The 27,426-nt window shown below is 50.6% G+C and overlaps 1 protein-coding gene across 7 annotated transcripts in view; it reads right to left on the reverse strand.

Annotated features, from left to right (window-relative positions):
• Positions 1-27,426, reverse strand: part of CLASP1 (cytoplasmic linker associated protein 1) — a 113,352-nt gene that overhangs the window by 53,711 nt on the left and 32,215 nt on the right. For all 7 annotated transcript variants that reach the window (XM_069982441.1, XM_069982440.1, XM_069982439.1 and 4 more), the window contains exons 4-8: positions 26,777-26,880; positions 26,172-26,263; positions 26,018-26,093; positions 20,164-20,261; positions 14,292-14,359 (exon numbers count right to left, since the gene is read on the reverse strand). In XM_069982441.1, the coding sequence (XP_069838542.1) occupies positions 14,292-14,359; positions 20,164-20,261; positions 26,018-26,093; positions 26,172-26,263; positions 26,777-26,880 (438 nt within the window). The remainder of the gene's footprint in view (positions 1-14,291; positions 14,360-20,163; positions 20,262-26,017; positions 26,094-26,171; positions 26,264-26,776; positions 26,881-27,426) is intronic.

Below are 27,426 nucleotides of genomic sequence, written 5' to 3' on the forward strand. Positions count from 1 at the left end.
CACATACACATACATACATACATACATACACACACACATATATACTACCCACACAATACATATAAACTACACACATTACACACTTAAAGATTTACGATACAACAATTTATACCTACAATCCCTAAACACTGCACATACTATGCAGACACACACACACACTACACACACCTAGGTACACATTAAAAACAATAATCACACTCACTATACATGCAAACACCATGCACACTTCACATTTTACATCCTTACACTATACATAATCCATGCACAAATACTACACATGTACACTCACATACAATACACACAAACACACACTATATGACACATGTACACTCACATACAATACACACTATGACACATGTACACTCACAATACACACACACACTATATGACACATGTACACTCACATACAATACACAATACACACACACACACACACACTATATGACAAACTCACATACAATACACACACACACACACACACACTATATGACACAAGTACACTCACATACAATACACACACACCCATGTCACACACATGCAGCTGCAGACGCTTCTCCTCCATACAGGTGGCTGTGATTTCTCTCTGTTCCCCATCACAGTCTCCTCCATTACAGCCAGCGAGACAAAGAAAATGCCGGGTGTGGATCAGTCACCAGGGAGGAGGCAGCATAGTGCGGCCGGGCTGCTACTGCTGATCTGCAGAGAATCACAGTGCAGGGGGACATGATGGCAGCAGAGCCTGCAGGGCCCGGAGCCCACCGCGCCCTCTCATCTACCCAGACCCCCGCAATCCATAGAGCACGAAGCACAGACATCTTACTGTCACATATCCTTTGGCAGATCAGCTTCCTCAGCATCCCTCCGCTCTCCTCCCACACCAGGTCCACATTGGAGAAGCCTGCAGACGGCGGGGGGCAGCGGACATGCTGGGAGGGTCAGACCCCTCAGGCTGCCCCTTCCCCTGATGCAGCGAGGTGCGGTGTCAGGATATGAAGCCCTCTCCGGCAGCCGGCTGACTGTGTTATGAGGAGCCCTTGCTGATCTCGCATCAGCCGCTCACACAGCTGCTCTCTGGCCACGACTAATAGATGTGCCCCCCAGGGAGCGAGCCCTCCAGGCTGGAGACAATGCTGTAATGAACGGACGCTCACATGGAGGAGGATGCTCCTGCTAGAGAGAATGGAGAGAGCTGCAGAAGACAGGAGGACGGCCGGACTGCACACACACCTTACATGTCAGCTGTCTCTGCAGCACACTACATGGTGATGTCATGGAGGGTGGTGTGCAGCGCTGAAGCCGCCAGCATCCCTGACAACAGCCCCGACTACCCCACAGGGGCCACACTAATCCCTGTGCATCTGTGACTCACAGCCTCTCTACTGATCAGCCAGCAACACCAGAGAGATCAGCTCCTCCCAGACACATCCGCACACCCCAATAACACCCTGTACCCAGGTATTCTACCTAGATACCACTCCAGGTACGGCTGTATCCCCAGGAAGAGGCTGCCAGACAGGAGTGGAGGGGGAGATGTCACCGGGGGATGCCATGTACCGGGGACCATGATCACAGATATATCTCAATCCTATCTGTGCCCCCTGTATATACTCCTCCATACAGTCTATATGGGGGCGTCTCATCTCCAGGCCACAGAGGGGCACTGGGTGGGCAGAACCCCTGGCATCGGCTTTTATCCCAGAGCCCTCAGTGTTTATAGAGAAGAGAATGGAAGAAACTGTGAGCTGTTTAATACAAGTAATCGGCACAGATCAGAGCGGCCATTTCCGGGAGGAAGACATTAATATTAGACGGGGATAGGGGATCAATACTACGTCATGTCTCACCCACAGCCGGGGGCAGGGGTCACCGAGCCGCACAAACAGCAAAAGCCAATATTACCACCAAAGGCTCTCACCTCCTATATCCAATGGATGAGCTCCGAACCAGGAGAAGGGAGCACCGGCTGCATCACTATACAGGGATGGGGGCAGGAGGGAGCACCGGCTGCATCACTATACAGGAATGTGGGCAGGAGGGAGCACCGGCTGCATCACTATACAGGGATGGGGGCAGGAGGGAGCACCGGCTGTATCACTAGTCACTATACAGGCATGGGGGCAGGAGGGAGCACCGGCTGCATCACTATACAGGGATGGGGGCAGGAGGGAGCACCGGCTGCATCACTATACAGGGATGGGGGCAGGAGGGAGCACCGGCTGTATCACTAGTCACTATACAGGCATGGGGGCAGGAGGGAGCACCGGCTGTATCACTAGTCACTATACAGGGGTGGGGGCAGGAGGGAGCACCGGCTGTATCACTAGTCACTATACAGGGGTGGGGGCAGGAGGGAGCACCGGCTGCATCACTATATAGGGGATGGGGGCAGAAGGGAGCACCGGCTGTATCACTAGTCACTATATAGGGATAGGGGCAGGAGGGAGCACCGGCTGTATCACTAGTCACTATACAGGGATGGGTGCAGGAGGGAGCACCGGCTGTATCACTAGTCACTATACAGGCATGGGGGCAGAAGGGAGCACCGGCTGTATCACTAGTCACTATACAGGCGTGGGGGCAGGAGGGAGCAACAGCTGTATCACTAGTCACTATACAGGGGTGGGGGCAGGAGGGAGCACCGGGTATATCACTAGTCACTATACAGGCATGGGGGCAGAAGGGAGCACCGGCTGTATCACTAGTCACTATACAGGGATGGGGCAGGAGGGAGCACCGGCTGTATAACTAGTCACTATACAGGGGTGGGGGCAGGAGGGAGCACCGGCTGTATAACTAGTCGTATAACTAGTCACTATACAGGGACTAGTCACTAGAATAAGTGCAACAGGCTGGGAGGCTGCAGACAAGTGTGCAGGCAGATACAGGGGTGGGAGGGGATGGCTGCCGAGTCTATACTGTCTGTATACTATGTACTGTGCATACCAATGTGGAGGAGGGAGACGCTTGCACCCCGCTGCTCAGCCCAAAGTACAGATATACAGGGGATCCCCCTACGCCGCACTACACTGCTGTGTCCCTGTATCTGCTGAAGTACAAACTGTATACTCCTATACACACACGGTGTGCACGAGGGAGGCCTCATACATCTAGATAATAACTAGCAGTAGATTGTGCACCAGTGCTGTGTATAAGCCGGACGAGCGTGGAAGGAGGATCCACCGGAGTGCAGGGATGGGACATGGGGCAATAACTGCAGAGTCACTACCCCCTGACTAATAATGTGCCCCAGGGGTAATACCCCCTGACTAATAATGTACCCCGGGGGTAATACCCCCTGACTAATAATGTGCCCTGGGGGTAATACCCCCTGACTAATAATGTGCCCTGGGGGTAATACCCCCTGACTAATAATGTACCCCCTGACTAATAATGTGCCCCGGGGGTAATACCCCCTGACTAATAATGTACCCCGGGGGTAATACCCCCTGACTAATAATGTACCCCCTGACTAATAATGTGCCCCGGGGGTAATACCCCCTGACTAATAATGTACCCCGGGGGTAATACCCCCTGACTAATAATGTACCCCCTGACTAATAATGTGCCCCGGGGGTAATACCCCCTGACTAATAATGTGCCCCGGGGGTAATACCCCCTGACTAATAATGTACCCCCGACTAATAATGTGCCCCAGGGGTAATACCCCCTGACTAATAATGTGCCCCAGGGGTATTACCCGCTGACTAATAATGTACCCCCTGACTAATAATGTGCCCCGGGGGTAATACCCCCTGACTAATAATGTGCCCCCGACTTATAATGTGCCCCGGGGGGTAATGCCCTCTGACTAATAATGTGTCCCGGGGGAAATACCCCGACTAATAATGTGCCCCAGGGGTAATACCCTCTGACTAATAATGTGCCCCGGGGGAAATACCCCCTGACTAATAATGTACCCCGGGGGAAATACCCCCTGACTAATAATGTGCCCCAGGGGAATGCTGCACAGTCTGAAATGCTATTTAGTGCCGGAGCAGATAACTGATGACATGACTGATTCTCATTGCTTTATATACTGCTACAGGCATAGAGGACCTCCTATATATCAGCAGAATTCCCCCATAACACCCAATCTCTACAACGAAGCAGGAACTATAACAGCAGAGCTGTGACCCCTGACCTGTGGCCTCCCGCTGTTACACAACTACAAACCTCATCATCCTGTGACAGTTCTGCCACCAGTATAGTCATTATACTGGGCAGTGGTCCTGATCCCCTCTGCTAGAAGGAGCCGCAGCCCATGCTCCTCCACCAGTGTCTGTAACAGGGAAACAAGACTAATCCGTGGGCCGAGTGTTGTCTGAGCACGTACCGCGCAGCGCCTCCCCTCGCAACGCCCGGCCTCCCCTAGCAACAGCAGACTGCAGCATCCCAGCTCCTGTGTGATATCACTGTGTAATCCATGACGCCTCACCGCTCACCAGCGGCCCCAGGCACAATACTGCTACCAATATCTATAGCAATGGTCTCCCAGCCCTGGTGCTAACATCTGCCGGAGCATGCTGGGAGTTGTAGTGTCACCACAGGTTGGAGATCACCGATCAATCATATAGATAATATAAAGCCATCTGCTCCAATACCCTTTCCAAGATCCGGGCATGAGCAAAGAGCACGAGAACGGACACTCTGGTACACAGCTACGGACACATGCGGCACACTCCGCACAGCGATCAGACACGGTCCAGACAGCTGACAATTCTTATCCACTCAGGAAAAACTATTTTCGCTTTAGAAAGAACCAAAAATTGTTTCCCCAATGGAATATTTCCCGGCAGCGGTATGAGGCCAGGATTCTGCAGGACGAGTGTTGTATCTCCTATGGGCACGGGACACAAGGCTGGAGGCGGGACACAAGGCTGGAGGCGGGACACAAGGCTGGAGGCGGGACACAAGGCTGGAGGCGGGACACAAGGCTGGAGGCGGGAAACAAGGCTGGAGGCGGGAAACAAGGCTGGAGGCGGGAAACAAGGCTGGAGGCGGGACACAAGGCTGGAGGCGGGACACAAGGCGGCCCTTGTGCAGGAGCAATAGGGGGTTATTACCAACTTTTTATTTTTCTCTCAGATTGTCATAATTATGATGTATAAAATGCATGGTCTCCGACTCTTGTCACAATGCAGACCAGTGCAGCCGCACAGAAAGATGGTGGCAAGCACAGGGCATCATCCCGAGGAAGTGGAAGTCCCCCGACCCTCCATAAGTCTCTGAAGTAATACACAGTGATCGACTGGAAGATCTCTGAGCGGAGCTCCGCGGCAAATAAGTCAGTAATGCGGCTTTTCCCCCACACTACAATGGATAGTAGTAGTCCTGACAGGTCTTCCTTTTGATATATGACATATTCTGGATAACTATACTTGTATTATTTAGTGTTACTCCGCTTAGCGCTGATTAATATATAACATGGTGCAGAGTGGTAGCTGAGAAGGTTTCTTCTATTCGGGAGGTTTTTGTTTCCCTTTCCCTATTTTGTTTTCTGTACTCTATTATTCGGGGGGGGGGTTATCCACCTAAGAGCGAAAAAATTAAATGCTAGCTGCTCTTACTCACCAAGTCATCTCCTGTCTTTCTAGCCGTTGCCATTCCTTTTTCTAAAAGACAATTTATATCCCAGATGGTTCCAGCCAGAAAGCCATCATTTCCCATCACCATCATGCATTTCCCTGACTGGTCCGTTTGCATACACCCCCCTTTCTGTCCTGCCCACTGCTGTCATTACTATTGCACAGTAACACAGGACTGTATTTTGCATCACATTCCCCCCCCGTATGTATTTCATACTAGTTGATGATGTAGCTGAGCTGACGCGCACATGGTGTAGCAGAGCTTTTGCGTGCATGGTGTACCTAGGTGCTGCATAACTGGCATCGATTTACCGGGGTGGAGGGTGTAGTGTAGGTTTAGATCTCTGCTTGCTGACTGAACTGGGGGTCGGGATAGACAGTTAACCCAGCCCCTAGAAAGGAGATCACATGTTCTGTGACTACAAAGAGAGGAGGGAAGAGAGCTGAGTGTGGTCAGAGTGGACCCAGAGTAGAGTGTTTTAGACTCCAGAGTGGATAAGAATGATAAAAAAAAAGCAGGGAAGGGGTGTAGGATAGGTTATACATGTATATTAGACATAGGGTGGTATTGGGAAGGGGGATTGTTTAGATTGTTCTCGTAACCCGGATAACCCAGTTTAAGGTGACAGCCGGTCCCCCTCGGTCATTTATAGGCACTAATGTTATACAGTCATCTCACAGGCTCTGACAACTGGCAGCATCACAGGGTCTTCGAAACTTTTTTTAAACATCACTTTTTATTAATGTGTCTCTCCATTTAAGAAAACTTCTGACACTTCATAGACATGTCAAGATTTGTTTGTTTTTTAATTTTTGTCGTCAAGTGCCGAGAATCCTAGCAATCATTAGAACCAGTGGGGAGAAACAACTGGGGGAGCGCTGCCTCTCCTCACTGGCTCTAACAATGGGAGGGGGTCTCAGCACAGAAACCCACAAGGATGAAAACCTCACACATGACACTATACAAGATTTTTTTAATCTATATTTTTTACTACAATGTCCATTCATCTGATCCTAACAAGCAACATGGCCAAATAGCCCTGAGGACCATCAATCGCACCATATGCAAATATATAGTATGGATACTGATCATATTACACTGATCTGCCTCGCCCGTCCATACATGATGTGATAACTGATCACATCACACTGATCCGCCCCCGCCCGTCCATATATGGTGTAACTGATCACATCACACTGATCTGCCCCCGCCCGTCCATATATGGTGTGATAACTGATCACATCACACTTATCCGCCTCGCCCGTCCATATATGGTGTAACTGATCACATCACACTGATCTGCCCCCGCCCGTCCATATATGGTGTGATAACTGATCACATCACACTGATCCGCCCCGCCCGTCCATATATGGTGTGATAACTGATCACATCACACTGATCCGCCTCGCCCGTCCATATATGGTGTAACTGATCACATCACACTGATCTGCCCCGCCCGTCCATATATGGTGTAACTGATCACATCACACTGATCCGCCTCGTCCGTCCATATATGGTGTAACTGATCACATCACACTGATCTGCCCCCGCCCATCCATATGTGGTGTGATAACTGATCACATTACACTGATCTGCCTCGCCCGTCCATACATGATGTGATAACTGATCACATCACACTGATCCGCCCCCGCCCATCCATATGTGGTGTGATAACTGATCACATCACACTGATCCACACCCGCCCATCCATATGTGGTGTGATAACTGATCACATCACACTGATCCGCCCCGCCCGTCCATATATGGTGTGATAACTGATCACATCACACTGATCCGCCTCGCCCGTCCATATATGGTGTAACTGATCACATCACACTGATCTGCCTCGCCCGTCCATACATGATGTGATAACTGATCACATCACACTGATCCGCCTCGCCCGTCCATACATGATGTGATAACTGATCACATCACACTGATCCGCCCCGCCCGTCCATATGTGGTGTGATAACTGATCACATCACACTGATCCGCCTCGCCCGTCCATATATGGTGTAACTGATCACATCACACTGATCTGCCCCGCCCGTCCATATATGGTGTGATAACTGATCACATCACACTGATCTGCCCCGCCCGTCCATATATGGTGTAACTGATCACATCACACTGATTCGCCCATCCATATACGGTGTGATAGCTAATCACATTGCACTGATCCGCCCGTCCATATATGGTGTGATAAGTGATCAGCCACCAATAATAAAGGCCCTATTCCACCAACAGATCTGACGACAGATTATCTGCCAAAGATTTGAGGCCAAACCCAGAAGTGGATTTAAAAAGAGGAGAAATCCAGTCTTTCCTTTATGACCTGATCTCTGTTTATAGTCTGTTCCTGGGTTTGGCTTCAAATCTTTGGCAGATAATCTGTTGTCAGATCTGCTGGTGGAATAGGGCCTTTACCTACAATAGCAGCGCTACATATTGTACAGGACATTACAGAGCGGCGCTACATACTGTACAGGACATTACAGAGCAGCGCTACATACAGTACAGGACATTACACAGCAGCGCTACATACAGTACAGGACATTACACAGCAGCGCTACATACAGTACAGGACATTACACAGCAGCGCTATATACAGTACAGGACATTACACAGCGGCGCTATATACAGTACAGGACATTACACAGCGGCGCTATATACTGTACAGGACATTACACAGCGGCGCTATATACTGTACAGGACATTACAGAGCGGCGCTATATACTGTACAGGACATTACAGAGCGGCGCTATATACTGTACAGGACATTACAGAGCGGCGCTATATACTGTACAGGACATTACAGAGCGGCGCTATATATTGTACAGGACATTACAGAGCGGCGCTATATATTGTACAGGACATTACAGAGCGGCACTATATATTGTACAGGACATTACAGAGCGGCACTATATACTGTACACTACAGAGCGGCACTATATACTGTACACTACAGAGCGGCACTATATACTGTACACTACAGAGCGGCACTATATACTGTACACTACAGAGCGGCACTATATACTGTACACTACAGAGCGGCACTATATACTGTACATTACAGAGCGGCACTATATACTGTACAGGACATTACAGAGCAGCACTATATACTGTTCAGGACATTACAGAGCAGCACTATATACTGTTCAGGACATTACAGAGCAGCACTATATACTGTACATTACAGAGCGGCACTATATACTGTACATTACAGAGCGGCACTATATACTGTACACTACAGAGCGGCACTATATACTGTACACTACAGAGCGGCACTATATACTGTACACTACAGAGCGGCACTATATACTGTACATTACAGAGCGGCACTATATACTGTACATTACAGAGCGGCACTATATACTGTACATTACAGAGGGGCACTATATACTGTACTTTACAGAGCGGCACTATATACTGTACACTACAGAGCGGCACTATATACTGTACAGGACATTAAAGAGCAGCACTATATACTGTACAGACATTACACAGCAACACTATATACTGTACATTACAGAGCAGCACTGTACAGGACTTTACAGAGCAGCACTGTACAGGACTTTACAGAGCAGCACTATATACTGTACAGGACATTACAGAGCAGCACTATATACTGTTCAGGACATTACAGAGCAGCACTATATACTGGGCAGGACATTACAGAGCAGCACTATATATTGTACAGGACATTACAGAGCGGCGCTATATACTGTTCAGGACGTTATACACAAGAAACATTAAAGAAAACCAGCAATTATAGTACAGTAGTCACTAACTCCTCACTGTGCAATGACTGTATTACTACTGTACTGCATATACACTCCAGCAGTCTTATACTGTTCTGTATGTGAAGCCTCACCAGTGCTAAAGTCACCAGGTACAACCCACCATCCACACTCGCATAAAAGTTCAGATACCGAGCAAAGTTTAAATTCTGAATGTTACTTTCAGGTAAATTTTGGTTCGAATGCTTCAAGACTGGGGGACCGAAAACTGTTTGAGAACCAAAGCAAACTTTCCTTGAAAATACTGTATGAGAACTGAACTGTTTAATGGTGAAGTCCAGCGAAATGAAAGTAATGTACTGCCCCCCAAAAGTTATACAAATCCCCAATATACACTTATTATGGGAAATGCTTATAAAGTGCTTTTTTCCCTGCACTTACTACTGCATCAAGGCTTCACTTCCTGGATAACACAGTGATGTCACTTCCTGGATAACACAGTGATGTCACTTCCTGGATAACACAGTGATGTCACTTCCTGGATAACACAGTGATGTCACTTCCTGGATAACACAGTGATGTCACTTCCTGGATAACACAGTGATGTCACTTCCTGGATAACACAGTGATGTCACTTCCCGACTCCCAGAGCTGTGCGGGCTGTAGGTGCTGAAAAGGATGATGGCAGAGGGATGCTTAGTGTCCCTCCACTGCCCTGTGTCCCTCAGTGTCCCTCTGCCATCATCCTCTCCAGCAGCCACAGCCCACACAGCTCTGGGAGTCGGGTCATGACATCGCGATGTTATCCAGGAAGTGACATTGCGATGTTATCCAGGAAGTGACATCGCGATGTTATCCAGGAAGTGACATCGCGATGTTATCCAGGAAGTGACATCGCGATGTTATCCAGGAAGTGACGCTGCGATGTTATCCAGGAAGTGACGCTGCGATGTTATCCAGGAAGTGACGCCTTGATGCAGTAGTAAGTGCAGGGAAAAAAAGCAGTTTATAAGCATTTCCCGTAATAAGTGAATATTGGTGGGCAATAAAATACTTAACGTGTCACTGTCGTTAAAATTTTTATTGCAGAAATCAATAGTACAGGCGATTTTAAGAAACTTTGTAATTGGTTTTATTAGCCGAAAAATGAATTTTTATCATGAAAAAGCAGTTTGAAGCTCTCCCCCCTGTCTTCATGGTTTTCCTATGGAGAGAGAAAGTAAAAGCAACAAAACAGGACAACAAAGAGTTAATTTACATTCACATCACAGGCTCTCTCCTTTGACAGACTTGACAGGCACCATGGACCTCTCTGACCTCTAATTAGGGCTCTGAATAGCAATCCTTTGTTCTTGTGCTAATCTCCCTCCTTCCTCCTCCCCCTCCCCTCTTCATAGAACAGACAGATCTGACTGATGAAAAAGCAGTCGAGATTTTCTGACTCTGAGGAGCGGATGACAGAAAGGAGAGGAGGGGGGGGGGGGGGGGGGGGGGACCTGGGAAAAGGCTTTTTACATGCAAATAATGGCATATTTGGCTAATAAACCCAATTACAAAGTTTCTTAAAAACGCCTGGACTATTGATTTCTGAAAAAAAAAATTTAACGACAGTGACACTTTAGATAAAAGTTTCGCCGAACGTATCCTTTAAAGGAGACCTGTCACCCCCCGTGCCGGGGTGACAGGCTCCCAACCCCCCGTTACAGGCCCCTATACTCACCTGATCCCGCTTCCTGATCCGGTCACGGAGATATGAGTGCCCGAAGCCCGGCACGCTCGCGCTCACAGGAGAGTCCGACGCTCAGAGAATGAATGGGGAGTCCAATGCTCCGTCATTTTCTATGGGTATCAGACTCCCCTGTGAGCGCGTGCGTATAGGGGGCTGTAACGGGGGGGGGGGGGGGGGGGAAGGGGGGGGGGGGTGACAGGTCCTCTTTAAGTTCCAAGCAGTTTGAGAACTGAAGTACCACTGTATATTAGTATAGTGACCAGGTGGAGATATACAGCTCTAGACCTATAGATCAAGTATAATGAAAGACAAGGATCCGGCACTTCTTGTCCAATGCAAAATCTTTATTGAAGCAACCATTAAAACCTGAGCACAGCTGATGTTAATCATAGCATGGGTCTGATACACACACTGACATCTTATATATTTCCCACAAGGGGTGTGATGCCCACTCCTTTAGCCAGGTCCCCAGCCAGGGGAGGGCTGTACAGTCTGAGAGTATATATAGTCACCAGGTAGAGATATACAGCTCTAAACCTATAGATCCAATATAGTTAGAAGGTAGAGAAATACAGCTTTAGACCCATAGCCTCAGAATAGTCACTAAGTCGAGGTATACAGCTCTAGATCCATAGACTCAGTATAGTGACCAGGTAGAGGTATACAGCTCTAGACCTATAGACTCAGTATAGTGACCATGGACCTTTCCCTTAGTCTAGGCCAATATACTTAGACGCTTCTGGAGGAGTGAGGAGCGGGGGGAGGAGACCGGTTACGTAATAAGACATAAATAACCTTTCTTATATAAAGGAAGCAGGAAAGGTAATTTCTGAGAGTGGCCACAAGCCACGGAGGTGTAATAATGGTGTGGGGCACACTATGTTCTATAGGGCATTACCCCCCGGAGGTCCCTGCTCCATTACATAGTTAGGGCCCATTGACATGCAGATCACAGCGACACTTCACTCCGGTATCATGTGACTCGTCTGATCACCACCGGCCAGGGAATTTACAAGCCTTTTCACTAATCTGCACAATGGAGGATTATATGTATGGAGAGAGACACCGGGAGGCCGGCAGTGTGGGGGTTAACAGGCGGCTTTCTGGAACAGTTCTACCTCTCAGGGTTACTTGTCGCTTCAGCATTAATCTTTAAAAGAGAAAGTAAGTGATCCCTCTGCCTGCGAGGTCACCGTCCTGACACCGCGCTGGAGACTCGTACCTTGTGCGGCAGGCAGGCGGGCGGGCATGGCAGCCGCCGGGGTGCGTGTGGGGAGAGAAGCAAATGTCTGAATAACTTAGAAGCAAATAGATGATAAGCGCCCCCTCCTCCTGCTGTCTGCGTCCCCCTACCAGCTCCAACATCTCAAGACACCGGGAGGGATGCAAATACTTACATTAAAAGCAGGAATTAGTTTCACAAGATAATCCCTTTCCTTACCCAAGAGGCTTATATTCCTGGTCACAGAACGTGCCATATGGTGACAGAACCAAAAAAACACCCAATACTCAGTAACTCACAGCACACAGGAGCTGCTGAGCATAATACACACCAAATAATGACCATCATCATCCCCACCTGGACAGACACCCACATATACACTACAGGACTGACAGACACCCACATATACACACACTCACTCTACAGGACTGACAAGACACCCACATATACATATATATATATATATATATATATATATATATATATATATATATATATATATATATATATACACACACACACACACACACACACTCTACTGGACTGACAAGACACCCATATATACACACACACACACACACACACTACAGGACCGACAGACACCCATATATACACACTATAGCACCAACAGACAACTATATATATATATATATACATATATATATATATATATATATATATATATATATATATATATATATATATATATATATATATATATATATATATATATATATATATATATACACACACACACACACACACACACTACAGGACCGACAGAAACAAATATATATACATTACAGCACCGACAGACACATATACACATATATGTGTATATGTGTCTGTCGGTGCTGTAGTGTATATATATTTGTTTCTGTCGGTCCTGTAGTGTGTGTGTATATATATGGGTGTCTGTCGGTCCTGTAGTGTGTGTATATATGGGTGTCTGTCGGTCCTGTAGTGAGTGAGTGAGTGAGTAAGTATGTATGTATTATATACACACACATACATACATACATACATACATACATACACACTACAGGACCGACAGACACCCATATATACAAATGCACATGGCACAAATCCAACATAAATACACATTAACAGTAAAGAATAAAATACTCCATATAACTGTAATATGTGCATAAAAAGACAACGTAAGCAACGTCCATAAACAGAATCCACCATCAACTGATCATGTGATGCTGAAGAAGCTGGGCGCTCTCCAGTTACAACAAAGATTACTATAAAGACAAGAAGTATAAACCAATAAAAGGCCTGAACCTGAGGCCACGCCGGATAAATAAACCACAGTGTACAGCAAACAAACCAGAGAACTGCAGCTCTGAGGCTGTGGTAAAGTGGATGCTGCCACCAGTGTAAAGGCTATGTGTGCGAGAATGGGGGGGGTGTCAGGGCTGTGTTTGGTGGGGGTTCAGGGCTGTGTGGTTGCGTGTGCGTGGGGGGTGTCAGGGCTGTATGTGTGTGTGCACGGGGTGTCAGAGCTATGTGAAGTGGGGTGTTAGAGCTGTGTGTGCAGACGGGGTGTCAGGACTACACGGAGGGGGTGTCAGGGTGCCCAGCCACACAATGACTGATCCAGTGACCTTGTTTTGTGCAATATCTGAGTGGAGCAATGCAGTGCCAGCCGCCGCCATCCCCTCCGCTGGCACAGAATACACTCAGTGATGCCTCTGCGCTCTAGTGCTGGTACCATAACCAATGTGCGTATAGATCCCAGGAGCTGACCATCCTGCCGCCATCTGTATAATTACACAGACATCACACACAACATATAATCAGCAGCTCAGAAAACAAGCCCCGGCCTCCCGCGGAGGGTCGTAATGAATGCACGGCGGCAAGGAAGAGGAGGAGGAGGAGAGTCCTTGGGGTAACCTAGCAACATGGAGAGATTGTATCTGACGGGCTGAAGCCACACACCGGGAAACACATCACATTATAACTTGGAGTCTACGGTGGCGTCACAGCACGGATGTGCTCCGCTACTCACCCAGCGAGGTCTGGATCATGGTCCCCGATCTCTGGACTTCGTCAAATTTGGTGAAAATCACATTCAGTCTGCAAATATAAAGAGAAGGATGAGCAGAGGAGCTGAGAAGAGCAGCGATGACATGAATGCAGCCTCAGAGCAGCGAGCGCACAGCAGCTCCCTCTAGCAATGTTCCATCCAAACTCTCCAAACACATAGAAGATGTGGCCTGGATCTAGTCAGCAGCGGGAGCGCACACTCCGGAGGGTCATGTGATAAGCTGCTTCTCCACCGTGCTCGCTCTCCCATAACTCACAGGATTCATAGACAGAGGAGGCAGAGAGAGCGGTGAGGGGGGACAGAGGGGGCAGAGAGAGCGGTGAGGGGAGACAGAGGGGGCAGAGAGAGCGGTGAGGGGAGACAGAGGGGGCAGAGAGAGCGGTGAGGGGAGACAGAGGGGGCAGAGAGAGCGGTGAGGGGGGAGACAGAGGGGGCAGAGAGAGCGGTGAGGGGGGAGACAGAGGGGGCAGAGAGAGCGGTGAGGGGGGAGACAGAGGGGGCAGAGAGAGCGGTGAGGGGGGAGACAGAGGGGGCAGAGAGAGCGGTGAGGGGGGAGACAGAGGGGGCAGAGAGAGCGGTGAGGGGGGAGACAGAGGGGGCAGAGAGAGCGGTGAGGGGGGAGACAGAGGGGGCAGAGAGAGCGGTGAGGGGGGAGACAGAGGGGGCAGAGAGAGCGGTGAGGGGGGAGACAGAGGGGGCAGAGAGAGCGGTGAGGGGGGGAGACAGAGGGGGCAGAGAGAGCGGTGAGGGGGGAGACAGAGGGCGCAGAGAGAGCGGTGAGGGGGGAGACAGAGGGGGCAGAGAGAGCGGTGAGGGGGGAGACAGAGGGGGCAGAGAGAGCGGTGAGGGGGGAGAAAGGAGGCAGAGAGAGCGGTGAGGGGAGACAAGAGGGGGCAGAGAAAGCGGTGAGGGGGACAGAGGAGGCAGAGAGAGCGGTGAGGGGAGACAGAGGGGGCAGAGAGAGCGGTGAGGGGGGAGAAAGGAGGCAGAGAGAGCGGTGAGGGGAGACAAGAGGGGGCAGAGAAAGCGGTGAGGGGGGACAGAGGAGGCAGAGAGAGCGGTGAGGGGAGACAGAGGGGGCAGAGAGAGCGGTGAGGGGGGAGAAAGGAGGCAGAGAGAGCGGTGAGGGGGGAGAAAGGAGGCAGAGAGAGCGGTGAGGGGAGACAGAGGGGGCAGAGAGAGCGGTGAGGGGGGAGAAAGGAGGCAGAGAGAGTGGTGAGGGGGGAGAAAGGAGGCAGAGAGAGCGGTGAGGGGAGACAGAGGGGGCAGAGAGAGCGGTGAGGGGAGACAGAGGGGGCAGAGAGAGCGGTGAGGGGAGACAGAGGGGGCAGAGAGAGCGGTGAGGGGGGAGAAAGGAGGCAGAGAGAGCGGTGAGGGGGGAGAAAGGAGGCAGAGAGAGCGGTGAGGGGGGACAAGAGGGGGCAGAGAAAGCGGTGAGGGGGGAGAAAGGAGGCAGAGAGCGGTGAGGGGAGACAGAGGGGGCAGAGAGAGCGGTGAGGGGGGAGAAAGGAGGCAGAGAGCGGTGAGGGGAGACAGAGGGGGCAGAGAGAGCGGTGAGGGGGGAGACAGAGGGGGCAGAGAGAGCGGTGAGGGGGGAGACAGAGGGGGCAGAGAGAGCGGTGAGGGGGGAGACAGAGGGGGCAGAGAGAGCGGTGAGGGGAGACAGAGGGGGCAGAGAGAGCGGTGAGGGGGGACAGAGGGGGCAGAGAGCGGTGAGGGGGGACAGAGAGGGCAGAGAGAGCGGTGAGGGGGGACAGAGGAGGCAGAGAGAGCGTGAGGGGAGACAGAGGGGGCAGAGAGAGCGGTGAGGGGGGACAGAGGGGGCAGAGTGGTGAGGGGGGGACAGAGGAGGCAGAGAGAGCGGTGAGGGGGGACAGAGGGGGCAGAGAGAGCGGTGAGGGGGGACAGAGGGGGCAGAGAGAGCAGTGAGGGGGGACAGAGGGGGCAGAGAGAGCGGTGAGGGGGGACAGAGGGAACAGAGAGAGCGGTGAGGGGGGACAGAGGAGGCAGAGAGCGTGAGGGGAGACAGAGGAGGCAGAGAGAGCGTTAGGGGAGACAGAGGAGGCAGAGAGAGCGGTGAGGGGGGACAGAGGGGGCAGAGAGAGCGGTGAGGGGGGGGGGGACAGAGGAGGCAGAGAGAGGGGTGAGGAGGGGCAGAGGGGGCAGAGAGAGCGGTGAGGGGGGACAGAGGGGGCAGAGTGGTGAGGGGGGACAGAGGAGGCAGAGAGAGGGGTGAGAGGGGACAGAGGGGGCAGAGAGCGGTGAGGGGGGACAGAGGAGGCAGAGAGTGGTGAGAGGGGACAGAGGAGGCAGAGAGTGGTGAGGGGTGAGGGGACAGAGGAGGCAGAGAGTGGTGAGGGGTGGGGGGACAGAAGGCAGAGAGCGGAGGGGTGGGGGGACAGAAGGCAGAGTGCAGTGGGGGGGGGTACAGAGAAGGCAGAGAGCGCAGTGGGGGGGTACAGAGAAGGCAGAGAGCGCAGTGGGGGGGGTACAGAGAAGGCAGAGAGCGCAGTGGGGGGGGTACAGAGAAGGCAGAGAGCGCAGTGGGGGGGGTACAGAGAAGGCAGAGAGTGCAGAGGGGGGGTACAGAGGAGGCAGAGAGCGGAGGGGGGTACAGAGAAGGCAGAGAGCGGAGGGGGGTACAGAGAAGGCAGAGAGCGCGGGGGGGGGACAGAGGAGGCAGAGAGCGTGGGGGGGCAGAGGAGGCAGAGGGGGGGGGGGACAGAGAAGGCAGAGAGCGGAGGAGGGTAGAGAGGAGGCAGAGAGCGGAGGAGGGTAGAGAGGGGGCAGAGAGCGGGGGGGGGGGGTTCAGAGAAGGCAGAGAGCGCAGGGGGGGACAGAGAAGGCAGAGAGCGCGGGGGGGGGGCAGAGGAGGCAGAGAGCGCGGGGGGGCAGAGGAGGCAGAGAGCGTGGGGGGGGGGGACAGAGCAGCACACATTATAGAGGGCAGGGGTAGAGCCGCACACATCATGGGGGGGGGGGGGGCAGAGGAGGCAGAGAGCGGGGGGACAGAGCAGCACACATCATAGGGGGCATAGTGGGCAGGGGTAGTGCAGCAAACGTCATAGGAGGGGCAGAGGAAGGAGAGAGCAAGGGGGACAGAGCAGCAGAAAAGTACACTCACTAATATACATGTATAGGTCAGGACCCTTCTATCTTTCTGTATGAAGCAATTCCTCCCAAGTCAGTGCTGAACGTCCCACGCTGCAGCTCCTGATCCAATGCCCCTATGACAACACCAACTCTACTCTCTGTGCTCTGCTACTTCATACATTCAACACAAACACTGAGCAGTTTCCTAAATCATCATTTCCATCAATGTGCATGATAGCCTGGTGGCTGCTGAATCAAACAACATAATGTCCTTACGCTAACTACTAACCAGCAGAAGACAGAGCAGGAACTATATACTATATACTATATGGATTTTTAGAACAGGGAGATGGAAAGAGAGCTTGCTCTCTCCTCTCCAGGTATTGCAGTGCTTCCAGGTTCAGGAAGTGTTGTCCTTCTGGCATCACACAGGTGAGCACCAATAAGACTACTAAAGGATATTTATACTTTAGCTAAAACTACAACTCCCATCATGCCCTGACATGGAGATGTGTGTGTGGAGGGGGCGTGTTAAGGCTTCAGCGCTCCTTTGCTCCTTGTTCCCTGCCTGCTGTTGGTGCTACTCCCTGCACAGGTAGGGAGCGCGGTGCACAGGGAGCTGCAGGAGGGGCTGCTAAGATGATCTTTACATCCTCCGGGGAGCCCATAGAAGATAGGAAGAGCAGCAGCAGACCGCCGCTATTACACAGAGCGACGGTCATCAGGCAGTCGTCATTGGCATCGGGATTTTAGGCCATGGACATCGTGCATGTTGCCTGATCATTGATATAAAAAATGACATATTGGACTAAATGATTATCGGCCGGAATGGGCAGTAATCGGCCAGGTACAGGCGATAATCGCTTCATGTAATAGGACCCTAATGGCGCCTTCACACAGAGATTTATCTGACAGATTTTTAAAGCCAAAGCCAGGAACAGACTATAAACAGAGAACAGATCATAAAGAAAAGACTGAGATTTCTACTCTTTTCAAATCCATTCCTGGTTTTAGTCTTTACACAGGATCAGCTGCCTTCATAGATGACAATTTACTGTGATTCTGGTATCTACATTTCCTGCCGTCAGTGATACAAGGTGTATCTAACTTCTCCCACACTGGAGCTGCAGAGCACAGGGCAGAAAGTGTACAGTAAGCTTCCTAGTGTATCTGAGGCTGGGTGCTTATAAGCCAAATATCGGGAAATCTGTTTTCGGCAAGTTCACATGTGGTGGATTGGTAGCCGAGGGTCTACAGGTCTGGCACTCTGCCCCATTTCAACCTGTGAGGCAAAGGCCAGGACACTGGGTGTAGCTGCCTCTGACGTTTACATCCAGGACGGCCGCAGAATGCTGGACACGTGTGAACACGACCTGAGGATGCGGCAGTGCACACAGCTCTGGAGCACAACATGATGCTGCAAGCTCAGCTTTAGACTGCAGGGAGACAAGTCCCTCAAAGAGGTTTTGTGGATGTGCGAGTGGTCATAGTAGTAAAAAAGTGGGGCTCCGGTCTATAAGCCCTTCATCTCACGCTATAGTCGGCACTTCTAATCCTCTGACCAGATAGAGCGGCATAACATCCAGCATGGACGATACTGCAGATGTTCTGTCATTTCTAACTAATATAACTTATCCCAGAAGTTTCAAGATTGTTCCTCATTACAAAACCAATATTAATCTATCCAATAGACAAGAGAAAAATAATCTGCAGCAGCATGAGGGGTCCGCGCAACAGAGGAATCCAAAGTGAAAAACCAAAGACATCAATGGAATCAGATAGTAAAGGGGAACTCTGGGGGGGGGGGGGAAACTGTTTCATATATGATTAATTTAATTTATTTAAATATATAAATGGCCCCTACAAGAAATATGGGGAAAAGATGTTCCAGGTAAGACCCCCTGGACAAGGACAAGGGGGCGCTGCCTCCGCCTCGAGAAAAAAAAGGTTCAATCTCCGGAGGGGACAAGCCTCCTTTACCATGAGAACTGTGAATCTGTGGAACAGTCTACCCCAGGATCTGGTCACAGCAAAAACAGTAGAGAACTTCAAAATAGGGCTAGACAAGTTCTTAGACCAAAATAATATAAATGCATATGTATAGAACCTATCACCCCTCCCCCTTCCCTGTACCCATCCCCTCCTTGGTTGAACTTGATGGACATGTGTCTTTTTTCAACCGTATTAACTATGTAACTGGTTTCAGAAAGTTATATAGATTTGTAATTTATTTCTATTTAAAAATTCCCAGTCTTCCAGTACTTATCAGCTGCTATATGTCCTGCAGGAAGTGGTGTGTTCTCTCCAGTCTAACACACTGCTCTCTGCTGCCACCTCTGTCCATGTCAGGAACTATCCAGAGCAGCAGCAAATCCCCATAGAAAACCTCTCCTGCTGCTCTGGACAGTTCCCGACATGGACAGAGGTGGCAGCAGAGATCACTATGTCAGACTGGAAAGAATACACCACTTCCTGCAGGACATACAGCAGCTGATAAGTACTAGAAGACTGGAGATTTTCAAATAGAAGTAAATCATAAATCTATATAATGTCCTGAAATCAACTGATTTAAAACAAAAAGGATTTTCGCCGGAGCACCCCTTTAAGGTGTGTATCACCCAACATGTGGCAAAACTACAGCTGACAAAACTTTTTAGACTTGTACAGGGAACTCCACTTCCCATCATGCCATTGGTCAGACAGGATTATACAATACAGTGACTGCGGTGAGGCCACTTACCGAGACTGGGGGAGCCCTTTCTTGCTGAGGTCGGCACGCACACGTTCTCCTACGTGTCTGTAGATTTCTACCAGAGAATTTAGTGCTGCATCTCGGACCTGCAAAGAGAAACACAAGAGTCAACCATCACTACAAGCTCTAAAAATACGTACACGGGGTGTGCCGGTGACCCTGGGCAAAGGGACGGACGCATGACCTCCATACAATGTAACTCACAACCCAAACCAGATACAGAGAAACAAGCCAGCACAGAGGAGGCGCCAGAGTATACAGATCTGCAGTTATACAGATGTGTTATATACCATTACATGGACGGGCCCAGTATATACAGATATGATATATACCATTACACGGATGGGCCCAGTATGTACAGATATGATATATACCATTACATGGATGGGCCCAGTATATACAGATATGATATATACCATTACATGGATGGGCCCAGTATATACAGATATGATATATACCATTACATGGAGGGGCCCAGTATATACAGATATGATATATACCATTATATGGATGGGCCCAGCATACAGGCTTAGGGCCCTATTACACAGGACGATTATCGTGCGAAAAATCGTATATCGAATTTAAAAGATAAACGTTCTGTGTAATTGCAGGCAACGATGAAAAAATCGTTTGTATGTCGATTTAGATCTGAACCTAAAATTATTGTTAATCGTTCGCTGTAATTCCACATTCGTTCACTCAAGTTCCGCATTTGTCCACTAATCGCTCAGTGTAATTGCACATTGTCCATTGTTTTGCCGGGATCAGAAGGAGTAAACGATCATAGTAACAATCGATATAACGATCGTAGTAACGATAGTAACTAACGACCATCGTTCTGTGTAATATGGGGAACAATTTCAGGTTAACGATCGCGAACGTTTATCGTTAATTGTTAAAAATCGCTCCGTGTAATAGGATCCTTACACAATGGCTCCTGTCCTATCTGTGCCAGGACTGCAGAGAATGGGTCATCTGTACAGGAACCACAAGTGTCAGGACAAGAGGCCCATTCACACTACACAATGAGCGCTGTGAGGAGCTGCCGCCCCGCAGACCGGGCATTTAAACAAAGGGATGAAAAACATCACAGAATATAACTGAATATAACGGGTGTATACTATACAGCTGCGCACTCTATAGACGGGTGTATACTATACAGCACACTATGGGCGGGTGTATACTATACAGCTGCACACTATAGACAGATGTATACTAAACAGCTGCACATTTATAGACGGGTGTATATATGTATGGGTGACACTTTGGACTATTACTTCCCTCTACCATGTTTCTCATTGTGATGAATGATATCAGAGATTATAACACAATATTATAGCACCCAGATACTTATATAACATCTCTATCCTGGATCCATACTCCTCCAGGAATAAATAATTCACAGAACACAAGCAAAGGAGAAGAGGAGGGCAGCAGGCTATATATCCTCTCATCTACAGAGAGACGGTCATGATGGATCAGCAACCAAAACTAAGACTCCCAGCATACCCTGACAGCCAGCAGCTCTCAGGGTAATAGTTTTGCTTCTTGTTGGAGATCGCTGTCATACAGCCAATATAGTACACAGCCCGAAGACCAAACCGCAAGTCACACAAACCGCAGCCACAATGGACGGGTGTACACTGACCTGTACGAGAGGGAGCGGCGCTCTCCATTTCACTTAATGTGTAAGAGGACCCCCGGAGACATGTAATGCACTCTACGGACCCCCAGGAGGCAATACCTATACCCTTAAGCAATGCTTCTCAAACTTTTTCTACTGGAGCCTCACTCAACAGACCAAGGCAATACCCTGGCCTCACCAGACTGACCAAGAGGGTGCCCGGCAGGGCAGGGACGAAGGGTAGGCCAAGGTAGGCGATGGCCTAGGGCGCCATCTAGTGGTGAGTTACAGGGGGTGCAATTTCAAAAGAAAAAAAAATTACTACAGGCTCCTGTACTCCTGGTGACCACCAGCATCCTCATGTCCTCCCACTCTCTCCCCCTCCCTGCTCACATCCCACCAGCACTCTCATGTCCTCCCACTCTCTCCCCCTCCCTGCTCACATACCACCAGCACCCTCATGTCCTCCCACTCTCTCCCCCTCCCTGCTCACATCCCACCAGCACCCTCATGTCCTCCCACTCTCTCCCCCTCCCTGCTCACATCCCACCAGCACCCTCATGTCCTCCCACTCTCTCCCCCTCCCTGCTCACATCCCACCAGCACCCTCATGTCCTCCCACTCTCTCCCCCTCCCTGCTCACATACCACCAGCACCCTCATGTCCTCCCACTCTCTCCCCCTCCCTGCTCACATCCCACCAGCACCCTCATGTCCTCCCACTCTCTCCCCCTCCCTGCTCACATACCACCAGCACCCTTATGTCCTCCCACTCTCTCCCCCTCCCTGCTCACATACCACCAGCACCCTTATGTCCTCCCACTCTCTCCCCCTCCCTGCTCACATACCACCAGCACCCTCATGTCCTCCCACTCTCTCCCCCTCCCTGCTCACATCCCACCAGCACCCTCATGTCCTCCCACTCTCTCCCCCTCCCTGCTCACATACCACCAGCACTCTCATGTCCTCCCACTCTCTCCCCCTCACTGCTCACATACCACCAGCACCCTCATGTCCTCCCACTCTCTCCCCCTCCCTGCTCACATACCACCAGCACCCTCATGTCCTCCCACTCTCTCCCCCTCCCTGCTCACATACCACCAGCACCCTCATGTCCTCCCACTCTCTCCCCCTCCCTGCTCACATACCACCAGCACCCTCATGTCCTCCCACTCTCTCCCCCTCCCGGGCAGACAGTGTAGAAGTCCCCTCACCCACAGCAGGATCATGGTAAAAATAGAATGGAGTGTGCGGAGGGAGGTGTAAAGGACCTTTGATGACGTCATGGCCATGTGATCAGTGTGGGAGGTTCTGCAGGTCAAGGGTGGGTGCGTGCGTGCGATGTTCTGCAGGTCAGGGGTGGGTGCGTGCGATGTTCTGCAGGTCAGGGGTGGGTGGGCGCGATGTTCTGCAGGTCAGGGGTGGGTGGGCGCGATGTTCTGCAGGTCAGGGGTGGGTGGGCGCGATGTTCTGCAGGTCAGGGGTGGGTGGGCGCGATGTTCTGCAGGTCAGGGGTGCGTGAGTGCACTGTTATGCAATGTTCTGCAGGGTCAAGGGTGCGTGAGTGCACTGTTATGCGATGTTCTGCCGGGTCAGGGGTGCGTGAGTGCACTGTTATGCGATGTTCTGCAGGGTCAGGGGTGCGTGAGTGCACTGTTATACGTTGTTCTGCTGGGTCAGGGGTGCGTGAGTGCACTGTTATGCGATGTTCTGCAGGGTCAGGGGTGTGTGAGTGCACTGTTATGTGATGGGGAGAGCGGCTTCTTGTGACCGCAGGCAAAATGCTGCCACAAGAGTGCAGTGAAGAGAATGGATGTAACTGCGCTCTGTTATAGGGTTGTAGTGATAGGGGTCATGGTGTGTGAGTGCACTGTTGTGTGATGTATCTGCGCTCTGGTATAGGGTCTGTAGTGATAGGGGTCATGGTGTGTGAGTGCACTGTTGTGTGATGTATCTGCGCTCTGTTATAGGGTTGTAGTGATAGGGGTCATGGTGTGTGTGTACACTGTTGTGTGATGTATCTGCGCTCTGGTATAGGGTCTGTAGTGATAGGGGTCATGGTGTGTGAGTGCACTGTTGTGTGATGTATCTGCGCTGTTATAGGGTCTGTAGTGATAGGGGTCATGGTGTGTGAGTGCACTGTTGTGTGATGTATCTGCGCTCTGGTATAGGGTCTGTAGTGATAGGGGTCATGGTGTGTGAGTGCACTGTTGTGTGATGTATCTGCGCTCTGTTATAGGGTCTGTAGTGATAGGGGTCATGGTGTGTGAGTGCACTGTTGTGTGATGTATCTGAGCTCTGTTATAGGGTCTGTAGTGATAGGGGTCATGGTGTGGCGGTATTATGTAATGGCATCATTGGTGATATCTTCCTGTTTTGTTCAGAGCAGTATTCATGTAATATGTAATCACTGTATGGTGGTAGGAGGGTAATAAGAGAACTACCGTATGTATTGGGGCACATTCAGCACATTTGCCTTCTCTGCTTAGGGCACCAAAACTGTCTCCTAAGCTCTACATGCTAATAAAGGAAGTACAAAATAAATTGCAGATCATAGTTCCTTTTGTGAAAACTGGCTCCCCAGCTGGGCCTCACCGACAACTAGGGGGCGCCTCACAGCTTGAGAAGCACTGCCCTAAAGTCTGGACAAAGTATAGGATGCTGCCCCCCCATCCTCCATGTAGAGGGGGGAGGGGAGTGATGAGCAGTAAAGCGCTACCAAGGTCTCCTGATAGGAATAAACTATTACGCTGTATAACAGGAGGGGCGCCGGATAACAGGAGGGGCGCCGGATAACAGGAGGGGCGCCGGATAACAGGAGGGGCGCCGGATAACAGGAGGGGCGCCGGATAACAGGAGGGGCGCCGGATAACAGGAGGGGCGCCGGATAACAGGCTTTATAACAGGAGCAGCGCAGGATGACAGGCTGGATAACAGGAGGGGCGCAGGATAACAGACTGTATAACAGGAGGGGCGCAGGATAACAGGAGGGGCGCAGGATAACAGACTGTATAACAGGAGGGGCGCAGGATAACAGGCTGGATAACAGGAGGGGCGCAGGATAACAGGCTGGATAACAGGAGGGGCGCAGGATAACAGGCTGGATAACAGGAGGGGCGCAGGATAACAGGCTGTATAACAGGAGGGGCGCCGGATAACAGGCTTTATAACAGGAGCAGCGCAGGATGACAGGCTGGATAACAGGAGGGGCGCAGGATAACAGGCTGTATAACAGGAGGGGCGCAGGATAACAGACTGTATAACAGGAGGGGCGCAGGATAACAGGAGGGGCGCAGGATAACAGACTGTATAACAGGAGGGGCGCAGGATAACAGGAGGGGCGCAGGATAAAATGCTGTATAACAGGAGCCGCACAGGATAACAGGCTGGATAACAGGAGGGGCGCAGGATAACAGACTGTATAACAGGAGGGGCGCAGGATAACAGGAGGGGCGCAGGATAACAGACTGTATAACAGGAGGGGCGCAGGATAACAGACTGTATAACAGGAGGGGCGCAGGATAACAGGCTGGATAACAGGAGGGGCGCAGGATAACAGGCTGGATAACAGGAGGGGCGCAGGATAATAGGCTGTATAACAGGAGGGGCGCAGGATAACAGGAGGGGCGCAGGATAAAATGCTGTATAACAGGAGCCGCACAGGATGACAGGCTGGATAACAGGAGGGGCGCAGCATAACAGGCTGGATAACAGGAGGGGCGCAGGATAACAGGCTGGATAACAGGCTGGATAACAGGAGCGGCGCAGGATAACAGGCTGGATAACAGGAGGGGCGCAGGATGACAGGCTGTATAACAGGAGCCGCACAGGATGACAGGCTGTATAACAGGAGGGGCGCTGGATAACAGGAACGGCTGAGACGCCCCCACCCCCCACAGACCAGGAGAATGAATGGTAGCACACAGCACAGCCGGGCTTGCAGCAATCTCCACTATAAGTATATTAGGGTTTTCCAGATGGAAAGGATTGACAGCAGTGCAGTGCGCTCTTTTCCGCTCCTCCTGATCGGAGGGGAAGCAGCAACACGCCTAAGGATCACGAGAGCTTTCTAATAACAGGTATTGCCAGGTGAAAGTGGCCCAAGGTGGACTCTATAATTCTCCAAGTCTAGTTCCATCTGTGGTCACATGACTTTTATCCAGGTGACACTATAGGGAGATATATACTATGTAGAGTGTGAGTGAAGCGGCAGCCTTACCTGGCTATTTGGGTCCCCTAGCAGGTTACATATATGAGGTACAATCTTGCTCAGTGTCAGGCTGTTTGCTCCATATCTGCAGATGGAGAAGATGACATTAATACAGATACAGAGCAGCAAGGACTGAGCGGCTGTGATGGTGTTAGATACTCACGCATTAAGGGTGGCAATAAGGCAGAGGCAGACTCCTTCCCGGGTGCGGAAATTCTTGTGTTTAAATCCTCCAAGCATCCGATCCCAGACGTACTGAAGAGAGATGGGAGAAGAACAGTTAATACGAATAACTGATGTGTGAACAAAGCAGAGCTGCAGCAGCTACCCCCCCCCCACCCCTCCCACACTTATAGCACTGTGACTAAAGGTCCCCATACACTTCATTCTTTTGTCGGCCGCATCCGGCAATCACGGCAGGTTCAGCCACATATAACCACATACTGTATAACCACATAAACAACAGCCAAACTCCTCTGGCTGTGGCTTATGCCTCTGAGAACAAAGGGATCAGGGCTCACGCTGCCCTTTCAATAGAGTACACTCAGTTGTGCCAAACATTCCTGTGTATAGGGAGGACGGGAGGGAACTGACAGCTGAACCAACAGCTCAGCCAACAGGTATGGAAGATGTATGGTCAGCTTTACAGCATCAATCACTGAGGCATACATGAGCTCCTGCTTATCTTAAGCTGGCCATACACTGTCAGAAGAACATAAGCAGCTATCCTCTCCCATACATGAGCAATGGGGGGGGGGGGACACTTACCTGCGGACTGGATGACTGCTCCATTATCTTTACAAGCAATGTCTGATCTTGGTCTCTGACCGAGTCTTTTGCATCCCCCAATCGGTCAATCAAACTTGGCAGAACTGGAAGAGAACAGAACAAATCAGAGTAAAGCGGCAACTGCAGCAATAATGGTATAACCCAGACATACGAGCGACCCACTGCCTGTCCGTCTGACTGTGATAGTGCGGAGGATCCTGGCTTATAGGCTACAGAGATTTCCTCCCTTCACAAGTCTGAAGAGCGATACCTGAGGGATGGTTCACGTATAACAACATTATAGAGAACAAGGATTTATGTGGTTACAAGATCCCTCAGCGCTGACCAATGGAAACCTTTGGGGGCAGTGTAGGGGGATAACATGTTCTTCAATGTGCCATATCTATACGAATGTGCCCCTGGAATTATAAATCTATCAGAGGTCTATGGGTGGCTTATATGAAAGCCCTTTATGTTCCCAAGCCTTCCAGTGTATTCATGTCCCACACAACTCGCCCGTCTCTGTTACTAGACCACTATTCACATTGTGTCCATTAGCAAAACAAAGACAACAAAAGAGAGTCCAAGTACAGAGCCCATTCATGTGCATGGAGCAACCCCCATGCAATCCAACATCAGCACCTCCACGG

Source organism: Dendropsophus ebraccatus, chromosome 9 (assembly GCF_027789765.1).
Source record: "Dendropsophus ebraccatus isolate aDenEbr1 chromosome 9, aDenEbr1.pat, whole genome shotgun sequence".
NCBI classification, from domain to species: domain Eukaryota; kingdom Metazoa; phylum Chordata; class Amphibia; order Anura; family Hylidae; genus Dendropsophus; species Dendropsophus ebraccatus.